The sequence below is a fragment of the Natrix helvetica genome (genome assembly GCF_964273705.1).
Source record: "Natrix helvetica genome assembly, chromosome: 2".
NCBI classification, from domain to species: Eukaryota; Metazoa; Chordata; class Lepidosauria; order Squamata; family Natricidae; genus Natrix; species Natrix helvetica.
In genome coordinates, this window is record NC_138552.1 from 76,825,270 (window position 1) to 76,837,787 (window position 12,518).

Below are 12,518 nucleotides of genomic sequence, written 5' to 3' on the forward strand. Positions count from 1 at the left end.
ATTACTAAACCTTATATCCATATAAGGTATACCATGATATATATTTTATATCTATTACTGGAAATAATCCATAATTTCTTTAGAAGAAGTATTTAGAAGAAGTATTCAGTAAACAATGGGAGCATGTATTCATGTCAAAAATAACTTCATATCTGAAAAAAAGTTTAACAGAATTGGTAACCATTTAGGGATTATAATTCTATGCATTGACTTTGTTATAGCCAAAGTTTCGCAGTCTTAACATGAAGTTTTAATATACTTCTGCTTTAATTGTTAAAAAAGGATAGAATATTTAGACTTGACAGAAAATTTGTTAGTTCATTATGATTTATGATTCAGATTGTACTGGCCACTTTAGTTAATCAGTATTGAATTGTTTTTAATAGTGATTTGAAATCTTGGATTAATAGAAGAAACTTTATTATATAGTACTGATCTAATGCTACGGTGAAATTCTAATTTTATTTGTTTATCCCAACTTTATTATTTTTACAAATAACTACTTCTTCCTCCTATTTTCTCACAACAATAAACCTGTGAAGTAGATTGGGCTGATGATTGGTTCAAAACTACACAGCTCGCTTTCATGGCTAAGGCGGAATTTGAACTCAAGCTCTCCCACTTTCTACCTTGGTGCCTTTACTATTAGATCAAAGTAGGCAGCTTGTAAATATCTTTTCTATTCGCTTTGCATTTTTCAATTTTTCTTCTGTTTCCTGTTGGCAGTATTTTTAGATAGCTACTAAAACAAGTAAACTATTACTACTATTATACGACTTTCAGTGAAAACAAACCTTTTTCAGCTACCTGGATTCCTAAGCCAGAACTCCATCAGTTGAATTATAAACTAAAAAGAGTTCTTGATATCCTATGAGATATATTTCTGTCTGCAACAGCTAGGTATGACCATATTCTATACTAGTTGAAATAGAAGTCACTATCTTAAAAAGCAGCCTCTTGAAAAACACATTGCTGTTGTATCATCTGGAACTGATCAAAACATGGATAATTAGAAAAAGATTCTTTATATAATTGATTCCATGCTATTGATCACAGAAGGGTAGAAAGAAGAACTGCATCTATTGGCAAATCATTGGATGGTTTTGAAAAGACTGATATGTTCCCAATAGTTTCAATGAAGATGTAGCAAAATGATCTTCTGTTTTAACTGTTGCTGAAGTTAGCATGTATGGATTTTTGTGAAAGGGTTGTAACATTTAGTTTGTAGTAAAAGAACAAATAGTCTTTATCTTTTCCACAAAAGAGCAACTCTAGCAGAGGTGGGTTGCTCCCGGTTTGGCCCAGATTGGGTGAACCGGTAGTAGCGGCGGTGGGAGGCTCCATCCCCCCAGATTCTCGTGCGCATGCCCGAACTGATAGTAAAAAAATTGGCAACCCACCACTGAACTCTAGGGTTCTTTCCTATATTTATTTTATTTATTCTTCATATTTCTAAACCGCCCCCTCTCCCAAAAAGGGACTCGGGGCGGTGTACAGTCCACACAACAAATAAAGATAAAATACAAATATAAATATAACTATAAAAATACATATATATGTAGAGGAGGTTAAAATTAACAGTACTGTACTGAAGAATAAATATGGGTCTAAAAGCCCTAAAAACAATTAGAAATTAAAACATTACCCTTAAAATAACCAGGTGAGAGTATGCTACCAGGAGTTCACAGTTGTAACATTTATAATTATAATTATGCCAGGCCGGCTAATCGGAACAGGTGAGTCTTCAATTTTTGTCGGAAGGAGCGGAGATCCAAGGTGGTTCTAATGTCGGGGGGGAGGTCATTCCAGAGGGTTGGGCCCATCACAGAGAAGGCTCTACTCCTTGGCGCCGCCCGCTGGCATTGCCTAGTGGACGGCACCTGGAGAAGGCCCTCCCTGTGAGAGCGGATTGGCCGCAGGGATGTATGTGGGAGGATGCGATCCCGCAAGTAACTAGGTCCTGAGCCATGGAGCGCTTTAAAGATAGTAATCAGGACCTTGAAACGCACCCGAAAAACCACAGGTAGCCAGTGCAGCTCGCGCAGGAGCGGTGTTACATGGGAGAATCTAGATCTTCCCATAATAACCCGCGCTGCCGCGTTCTGGACTAGCTGCAGTCTCCGGGCGCGTCCCAAGGGAAGCCCCATGTAGAGAGCATTACAGTAGTCTAGGCGAGACGTCACCAGTGCGTGAGTGACTGTGCGTAGGGCATCCCGGTCCAGTAGGGGGCACAATTGGCGCACCAGGCGAACCTGGTGGAACGCCCCCCTTGCCACGGCTGCCACATGGTCATCCATTGACAGCCGGGCATCAAGGAGGACACCCAAATTGCGCGCCCGTTCCACAGGGGGCAGTAACTCGTCCCCTATGGCCAGCGATGGGATCAGCTGGCTGAACCGAGGTGCCGGAAGCCACAGCCACTCAGTCTTGGAGGGGTTGAGTTTGAGTCTGTTGTCCCCCATCCAGACCCCGACGGCTTCCAAACACCGGGACATCACCGCGACAGCCTCGTTGGGGTGGTTTGGGGTTGAAATGTACAGCTGAGTATCGTCAGCGTACAGATGGTATTCAACCCCAAAACCACGGATGATCTCGCCCAGCGGCTTCATATATGCATTGAACAGAAGGGGCGAGAGGACCGACCCCTGCGGCACCCCGCAAGAGAGTGGCCTCGGGGTCGATCTCTGCCCCCCTGTCAACACATATTGCATCCGGCCGGAGAGGTAAGAGTCGAACCACCGTAACACGGTGCCCCCGACTCCCATCCCCTCCAGCCGGCGCAAAAGGATACCATGGTCGATGGTATCAAAAGCCGCTGAGAGATCTAATAGGACCAGGATAGAGGAACAACCTCTATCTCTGGCCCTCCAGAGATCATCGACCAACGCGACCAAGGCTGTCTCTGTGCTGTGCCCTGGTCGGAAGCCGGACTGGCGTGGGTCTAGATAATCGGATTCATCGAGGTGACGTGGAAACTGCTGCGCCACCACATTCTCAACAACCTTTGCCAGAAAAGGGAGGTTGGAGACTGGACGATGATTAGCTAGCTCCATTGGGTCGAGTGAAGGCCTCTTGAGTAAGGGCCTCACCACCGCCTCTTTCAAGACGGTAGGTAAGGATCCCTCACCCAATGAGGCGTTCACCAGGCCCAGAAGCCAGCCTCGTGTCACCTCCCAGGATGCCAGTACCAGCCGGGAGGGACACGGGTCCAATGAACATGTGGTGGGTCGCAGCCTTCCACGCAACCTGTCTAAATCCTCAGGGGCAACAGAGTCAAACTCCTCCCAGAGTGGACTCACAAGACTCACTGCTGACGGCCCGTCCAGACCATTGGAGGGGGCCCATCCGCTCCGGATCTGAGCGACTTTGTTCTGCAGATATTCTCCAAACTCCTCTGCTCTACCCTGTAAGGGTGCTCCCCGCGTCTCCTGCACCAAGAGAGAGCGGGTGACCCTAAACAGGGTGGCAGGGCGGTTATCCGCAGACGCAATAAGAGCGGCACAATGTCTACGTTTGGCCGCTCTCAATGCCACAAGGTAAGTCCGTAAATAGGCTCTTACCTGTGTTCGGTCAGACTCGGAGCGTGAGGATCTCCACCTGCTCTCTAGACGTCTCCTCTGGCGCTTCATCACCCTCAGCTCCTCGGTATACCAAGGAGCCCGGGTGGGTCGCTGCCGTAGGAGAGGTCGCAAAGGCGCAACCCGGTCCAAGGCCCCAGCCGTCGCCCTATTCCAGGCGGCCACCAGGTCCTCCGACCGAGCGTGGGTCAGGGCTACAGGTAACGGCCCAAGCTCCGACTGGAACCTAACTGGTTCCATCAGGTGCTTGGGGCGGTACCAGCTTGGACACACTGGTTCCGCCTCCTCGCGGTGGGGGGTAGCGCCAGGGAAGACTAGCCGGAGACAAGAGTGATCTGACCATGACAGGGGAGTAATGTCTAAGTCCCCTATTCCCAGATCACTCGTCCACTGCTCAGATACAAAAACAAGGTCCAGTGTGTGGCCACCTTCATGTGTGGGACCCTGAATTAGTTGGGTCAGGCCCATGGCTGTCATGGAAGCCATGAACTCCCGAGCCACCTCGGATGCTGCTCCCGTCGACGGCAGGTTGAAATCCCCCATAACCAAAAGTTTGGGGATCTCTACCGCCGTCTCCGAGATCAGCTCGAGGAGCTCGGGCAGGGCTGCTGACGTATAGCGAGGAGCCAAGTATACAATCAGCAGACCCCACTGCCTCCCTGGGCCCCATTTCATACCAAGTGACTCACACCCGGGTATCTGAGGAACAGTGAACTCCCTCGGCTCTAGACCATCCCGTATAACCACCGCCACCCCTCCACCCTTACCCAGGGCCCGAGGCTGATGAAATGCATGGAAACCTGGTGGGCACATTTCCACGAGGGGTAAACCACCCTCGTGACCCAACCAGGTCTCCGTTATTCCTGCAAGGTCCAGCTCCCCCTCAGAGATCAACTCATTAATGAGGGGGGCCTTGTTGGTCACGGACCTTGCATTGCAAAGCATCAGCCGCAGGCCCTGTCTCTGTAGAACCCGACCACCTAGGTTGCGGGGATTGGTACAAACGACCGGGCATAGCCAGCAGCCACGGTCTCCCAACCGACCTTGTGATCTTCTCTTGTCCTCGCATCCCCCCCTCCCCGCGACCGTTGTAATAGAACAACCCTCTATTGGAATAGCTTGTTCCCTCTCCCCCCCACTCCGCTCACTTCCCTCCTAGACTCACCTGTTCGTGTGGCACTGGCTTCCCTCCTGGCCTGGTTATCCCCCCCTCCCTTCCCAGAGCCCCCTAAAAACAATATAAAACATTTTACTAAAAAGCCCCTCAGCTTCCTCTTCTTCCACCTCTCGGGGTTCACGAACCCGTCATCAAGGCTGGCCCTTGAGAGAGCCAAGGGCCATACCTGCGAGAGAGGGGCCTCCCGCAGGCGAAGCAGGTCTGTCCTTGAGTAAATTGGTAAGTTGTTGACCATCCCAATAGGGTAGGGGTGCAGATGATATAAAAGTTAATAGTTAAAAGCCAGTGGGCTAGAGTCTCAATGGAGGGCGAAGGGTTTTTCAGTGTCCAGGTGGTACTTGGAACTTGGAGAACAAAGGGGGGGAGAGCACACTATGATTAGATATCCCAGGTGGTGTGGGAAAGGCAAAGATGGTAAATGGTGGCAAAGGATAGGTGATAGATCCATTCATCTGTTTCCAGGTGGATGTGGCCCCCCCCTGATGGATGGGGGGGGCATTCTTGGCCCAGCTGCTTGGCTCCCAGTGTTAGCCCACTCGAGTCAGCAGGGGCCCAGGAGGAAAAAGGGAGTAGCCAGGAACAAATGGCCAGGAATGATAAAATGACAAAATATCCCAAGGGGTCCCTGGCTGCAGCTTCCTCCATTCAACCATCGCCGCAGCCATCTCCCCTTGTCTCTTCCAGCCGCCTCCGGCTGCCTCCCAGTCCTTCTCACCTATCAGATGTTTTCTGTTTCTCTCCCTTGGACCCTTCGATGTCTCCAGGGTCTCTCCAGGGGCCTCTCTGGTGCCTCCAATGCCTCTGGAGCCTCTCACCCCCTTCTTCTCACTCTCCTTCGACTTTCCAGCTCTTTCAGGGTTTTTTGGCATTTCTCATATCTTATTTATGAGGGAGGGACAGTGGGAGGACATTGCTTTAGCAGCTGTCTTTTTGCCATGCCTCAAATATGAGACCAGCAAAAGTGCTGCTCTCAGTTAAGAGCAGGAAAGCATCTGCTGCTATTATCGGGAATGATAGCAGTAATTCCAGAAAGTTTGGAGATAAGGGAAGGAATCCACCATGGTGCTAGATGGTGAAGGATCTGCACTGGGGTGGGGAGCATTGAAGAGAGAGCAAGGAGGGGGAAGAATCCCTTTCTTGTTTCTAGCTCCTCTGACAGTAAGCATAGAGCAAAGGGTAGATGGAGGCTGTGGAAGTCAGTATTAATAAGGAAGAAACGTTGCTCTTCTCTCACAGCTAAAGAAGAAATGGCCAAGGAGCTACATGAGGCCAGATGAGAGGAGCAGTCTAGCAGTAAGCAGGTTGCAGCCCTGCAGTTCACTCATCTCCCCAAGCCTCTTGTTCATGTGAATCAGAATCTTGGCACAGAGGAAGGTTTCCACAGGAAAATATTTGGAGTAACCTGGGCTAAAGTGGAGGCTCTGGTGTTAAAATATGTGAGTAGGCTATCTATGACAGAGCATAGGGAGTATGTAAACAAACTGTCAGGAATAGAAATAACCTTCATCCCCAAACCTCAAGTTTTATGTGGAAGAATAAACTATATAATATTAGCATTTATTGTTATATTGCATTGTATTTATCAATGTTTGGATGCTCTCTATTGCCTAGCGTTCTAGCTGATTGAAACCACAAGTAAATAAATGAAAGGGATACCAGAGGCCATCAAAAGAAATTGAGAATGAGCACAGTGTCCAGGTTTTCCTGTCATTTTGTCAGCATATAAGCAAGGAAGAGGTTTTCGTGGGCAATAGTTTTGAAACTAGACTGCTGCTTCTATGCTTGAGTTGATTTGTGCTGCATCAAATTACTCAGTATGGAGCTGTATAGTATCTGGGGCCTGTTATGTCTTGTTTAAAAGAGTCTGTTTGGAGAATCACTATGACTGTCATGTTAATGGGAACCGAAACTACTAAGATTAAATAAGACATATATCTTTAGAGTTTTTGATGTAATATTTTAAATAGATTTTTTTCTTTTCTTTTTGTTTGATAACCTTTTAAAGTTAAATAAATGTGCTTAGAAAATAGAAATATGCCAAGAAATAATTTTGCTTGGCTTAAGCGGAAATACAAATATATAAGATATCTATAATAAACCTACCTATTCTTGTTTTTTCAGTTCTCATAGCTTAGCAGTTTATCAAAACAGCTTTGGCATTTAATATATGATTTTTTGTCACAGCTATGATAGAATATTGAAGAAATCAAAATTAAGTAACTTTTGCTATGTACGTGTAAGATGTCAATATTTTAATCAAGTGTATTAATCAAATCTGATAGATATTGGACTAATTTTATAAATTTGTTGGGCATCAATTATAGGTAATCCTCATCTTACTGCCAGAGTTTCTATTGCTAAGCAAGGCAGTTGTTAAGTGAGTCATGGCTGATTTGCAATTTTTTTTGTCATAGTTTTTGAGCAAATCATTGCAATTGGTAAGTAAATCACACAGCCAAGGAAACAAACCTGGCTTCCGCCCTTAACTTTGCTGGTCAGAAGCCAGCTTGGCAGGTGGTGGAACAGTCATTAATGTGAGAATCAACCATAAGTCTTTTTTTCAGTGCCGTTGTAATATCAAACAGTCACTAAATCAATGGTTGTAAGTTGAGGACTACCTATACATTATTTCTGACAAATCAGTTAATGATTTTGACATTACAAAATCTCTGATGTAATTTCAATTGTCTCTTACTGTACTTGTTCCTGTTAGCTGGTTTTGCTGAGTGCCTGTTTCACCTGCTGAGTGCTTTTAGATTTTTTTTTTAAATTTAGGACAATTTTATGAACTCATTTTAAATTAAGCAAATTTTATATATTGAAAATCTGTTGAAGTTTATTACTTATGCAGTAATATAAATGTTTTCTTTCTCTTTTTTCTTTCATCTCTTTCTAATCCATAGGCAGAAGAAAACTGAGTTGAAATAGACGAAAATACAGAATTGGCAGGTAAAAATTATAACTCCTCTACCATCTTCCTCACCAGGTATATAGATTTTTAAAATAGTTTTGACTATTGAACCATGGGAATTATAAAATTTATTTTGTATTTGCTTTTTTACTTCATGGGTCTATTAATTCCTTTCAAAATATGGCAAGACTGGCATTTCATTTGTAGAAAGCTTTTAAAAATATTCTATATATTTTATTTAATTTTATTTTATTGAATTTATAGACCGCCCCCTCTCCCCAAAGGGACATATATAATGCATTCAGATAGGTTCAAAGGCAAATTTTGTAGCTGCAATGGCTATTGTGGAAAAATTTTCAGAAATTATTTTTTCATATCATCTGCCAACCTCCAAGCATAAAAAATATATTTCAGCTATTACAGAGAATAGAAAACTTGTGCGTGGTTCAGTTAAATTGCCACATTTGAAATGTAAAATTCTACATCAAAGACTGGGTTAACCTGGAAGTAATCTAACTTTCTTCTTTAGACTGTCTTACTGAATCTCTGTATTTATGTCCCAAAGTGATAACTGCACACATAGGAATTAAGTACCATGGCCCACAGAAATGACCTGAGAATTCTGGGAAACTTGTTTAGAGACCGAATCCTAGATAAATATAATTGCATGTAGAATAGAATTATACTGAAGACTGAGATGTAAAGTTATGGTGATTAAGTTTTTAGATTTTCTGGGTATTAACTTCTATTTTCTTTCAGTTTGTTTTGGTTTTAATGACCTCTTCATATTATCTTGAAGGTATTGTATAAAATCATTGTAAAAATAGAACTTTAAGAATGTAAGTTTAAATTTAGATAAAATCCATTTATAATATGTTGTTCAAATAGAGCTCATAATAATCAATATGTATTTCCTTATCAGCAGGTCTAACATTGAGCAGCCATGGCTGCTCAATCATTGGACTCCCCTCCAAATCCCAGCTGTAAAATTATGACATTTCAACCGACAATGGATGAATTCAAGGATTTTAACAAATACTTGGCGTATATGGAATCACAAGGTGCTCACCGTGCTGGTTTAGCAAAGGTACTTTTTAAAAAAAAATCTAGATTGAGGAACAATGAATGTTACTACATTACAGGTAGTCCTTGACTTGCAACAATTTGTTTAGTCACCACTTGAAATTACAGCGGCACTGAAAAAAGTGCCTTATGACTGTTTTTCACACTTATGACCATTGCAGCATCCCCATGGTCATATGATAAAAATTTCGATGCTTGGCATTTGACTCTGGTGGTGCAGTGGTTAGAATACAGTATTGCAGGCTAACTCTGCCAAGAGTTTAATCCTGACCAGCTCAAGGTTGACTCAGTCTTCCAATATGTTGACTCTGTAAACTGTTTAGTAGAGAGTACTGTAAAGCACTATGAAGCAGTATATAAGTCTAAATGCTATTGCTATGATGGTTGCAATGTCCTAAGGTCATGTGATCATCTTTTGCAACCTTCTGACAAATAAAGTCAATAAGGAAGCCAGATTCACTTAATCACCATGTTACTAACTTAACAACTGCACTTAACATCCGTGACAGGAAAGGTTGTAAAATGGAGCAAAACTCACTTAACAACTGTCTTGTTTAGCAACAGAACTTTTGGGCTCAATTGTCGAAAATCGAGGACTGTCTATATTCACATCTTAAAAGCTTCCACTAAATGTTTATATAATACTATACTTACTCAGCAGTACTATTTTAGCACAATAACCCATTACCAAAATACAGTGTGGAAATATTCATAGGTTATGCTGCAATGTAATCCCAAAATCACAAGAAAGAAGTGTATCTGATAGCTTTTTCTTAGAAGCTGAATAGAGACATATGAATGATCAGAACACTCAGATAATTCTCTTGGGATCAACCAGAAATTTCTTGGTACTATTTTCTGTTATTTCTTGGAGTAGTATGAATAGAATCATTCCAAAATGGAGACTTCTCCAACTTTTCCAAACTCTCCAACAAGATACAATGAGATTCAAAAGTGTCAAAAATTTACATTATCCCATTTTTCTCCAAATATATATAATCTACCTGAGTGACCATGACAGTCTTCATGTTCTATATTAATCTAGATCCGACTGGAAAGGATCAAGCCAAGCCATTTCATATAAGCGCTTCTTATCATGTTTCATCAGCTTGACCAATCAAATATTAGATACGTAAGCATGGTCAAATTGGTTGGAGGCAAATCTTATTTCTAAAATCAAGATCTCATCAATGCCTCATTTAAGGGTTAGGGTTGAGAAATAGCCTGCAAGAAGGAAATATTATTTGTCTCAACATTTGGGAGATGGAATCTTATTTGTAATGGCATAAACATATGTAAGATCTTATTGGCTTCTTCAAGAGACAAACTATAAAAATGAGTGAAACAAGTATTATTAGATAGTGTAGTGCACGAGTTCCCCAACCTGTGGGCCATGCCCCACTACTGGGATGTGGCCTATTTGCAACTGGGCTGTGTGTGTGGTGGGCCGGCACGTGGGCATGTAGCACCACTTGTGTGAGTGATTGGTGCTGGCACCTGCAGCCCCAGTCACATGAGCACCTGCCCCTCACACAGACCTATCCCCCCCCCCCCCAATGGGTTGCCAACCCGGAAAGGTTGGGGAATGCTGGTGTAGTGGACACCTTAGCATAGTGCTACTTACAGTACGGTAATCACAAACTCAGTATGAATCCAGGTAATTTGAATAATACTCAGACTTTCATAATGGTATACAAATGTAATCTGACTTTCGTCAGAACTATTAAATGTATCCAACAACCCTAAAAAGCTTGTTGGATGTAGTCCATATCCTGTTGTATTCTGTCATTACTATAGCATAGGTCTTAATGATGATGCCTCTATTATGCTTGAGTTTCTCCTGCATCTACAGTATATCTTCTTCTCTTTTGCTACAATGCCTGCAGCTGCATAGCATATCATGATGCTATGTGTGTTAGATATTAACTCTGTCTGCTGTGGCTTCCAACAAGGTCCTCTGTTCAGGCAGGAACAGAGATTGAAGCCCATTGGTTAAGAGGTCTGACAGCTCCCTATAAAAGGGCTGCTGTCAGACCAAACAGTCGCTGGATTGTACAGACTTGTTCCTCTATAATAAAGAGCTGTTGTTATGTTAAGCCTGTGTCTGCCTTCTCATTACCTGATCTAACAATGTGTATTCCAGTTTAACATTTTATTGAGTTATAAGATATTGTAAAATACAAAATACAAAACTATATAGAAAAGCAGTGGGGTGGAAAAGGGGAAAAAGAAGTGAGGAAGGATAAGAAAAGAAAGAAAAAGAAGCATTAACTTCCGACACTCTCTGTTGCAGTAAAATAAGACATTAACATCAAATCGCAACTTTTTGGATGCTTGTTTGTATTCCAACATGAGGAGATACTATAGCTCTTATGAGATATTGGTGTTTCATGTACCAAAGCCTGCCACTACATTTAAGCAAACATTCTCTAGTGGGGGCAGTCATTTAAGAACACCCATCAGATCATAGTGCCATGAATTTGAACCATTGGTCAGACAGATGAACATGTACATTATATTAACCATTGAAAGAGGAGATAAGTGGAATATGAGTGACAATGAGCAGGGCATCTTGATTGAAGAAAAGGCACAATTAGCACATAAAATTTAGCTGTTCAAAAGCCTTTCTAGCCACAGATGCCATTTGTTCCACAAGGAGGAGCTGTGAATTTTGAAAAGCTTCCAAATTGTACAAGCGTATACAACTCTCTTCAAAGTGAAAGAAGAAAAGTCCTTGGAGTAATTCAGGCCACAAACCAAAACAGCTCCCTGTCAGAGGGATTTAGTTAAAAACTCTTTCTACTCATTCATATATGACAGCCTCCAGGCAATGTTAGCATTTGCCTGGTAAATATCATCAAAAACATTCGTTGTTTGCTGTTTTTGAGTTATACTAGATTTAAACCAAAACCAAATCTTACAGTTATACATAGACATACCTATAAACAGATAAATGATGCTTTTTAAAGAAGCAATATTCTCATATTGAGTTTATTCTTGATTCTTTGTAACATACAAGTTTTACTCTTGGTTCATAGAATGTGGTACCACTACAAATGATGGCAATATATGCATAATGCAATGGCATAATGCAATGGATTCATTATATATTTTAATATCTATAGGGAACTTAATAGAAGGGTGCCACTTTTATTCAGCATTATTCTCCTGAATTGACTCGCAGAGAGCCATTTAGATTTACCAACAAGCAGTCTTTCAGACAACATTTGTTTATTTTAAAATTAAAACAACAGAGAATACAGTCTTAAAAAAGAAATAGTAAGTGTCTAAGCATTATTCACCTTTAACTCAGTGCATAATAAACTGTTCACAAATATTGCTATATTAACAACTTGGTTAATATTATGGAGATATAATCTATCTTTACATGAACACTTTGAGGTGATCGTCCTAGGTTTACTTATACAGATTGTCTCAATGTAACATTTTTCTCTTCATTGTTTAACATTAAATTTCAGTCCTTCTAAATTTCTAGGTGATTCCTCCTAAGGAATGGAAGCCAAGAAAAAGTTATGATGATATTGACGATCTGATGATTCCAGCTCCTATTCAACAGATGGTAACTGGTCAATCAGGTCTCTTCACTCAATACAATATTCAAAAAAAGCCAATGACTGTGAAAGAATTTAGGCAACTTGCTAATAGTGACAAGTAGGTATATTCATTCCATACTTTGTTTCATAAAGGTGCTCAATTTAAATTACATTTAATTAACCACATCTGTTGTTAATTGTATTTAAATTCAGTT

At 41.9% G+C, this 12,518-nt stretch overlaps 1 protein-coding gene across 13 annotated transcripts in view; it reads left to right on the forward strand.

Annotated features, from left to right (window-relative positions):
- The window catches only part of KDM4C (lysine demethylase 4C), a 221,225-nt gene that overhangs the window by 15,537 nt on the left and 193,170 nt on the right, over positions 1–12,518 (forward strand). For 4 of the 13 annotated variants that reach the window (XM_081945825.1, XM_081945821.1, XM_081945824.1 and 1 more), the window contains exons 2-5: positions 5,992–6,191; positions 7,659–7,704; positions 8,589–8,753; positions 12,246–12,421. In XM_081945825.1, coding sequence (XP_081801951.1) covers positions 8,610–8,753; positions 12,246–12,421 — 320 coding nt within the window. In that variant the 5' untranslated portion in view covers positions 5,992–6,191; positions 7,659–7,704; positions 8,589–8,609. Of the gene's footprint in view, positions 1–5,991; positions 6,192–7,658; positions 7,742–8,588; positions 8,754–12,245; positions 12,422–12,518 lie in introns of all 13 variants that reach the window. The other 9 variants (XM_081945830.1, XM_081945831.1, XM_081945822.1 and 6 more) reach the window with 6 other exon arrangements.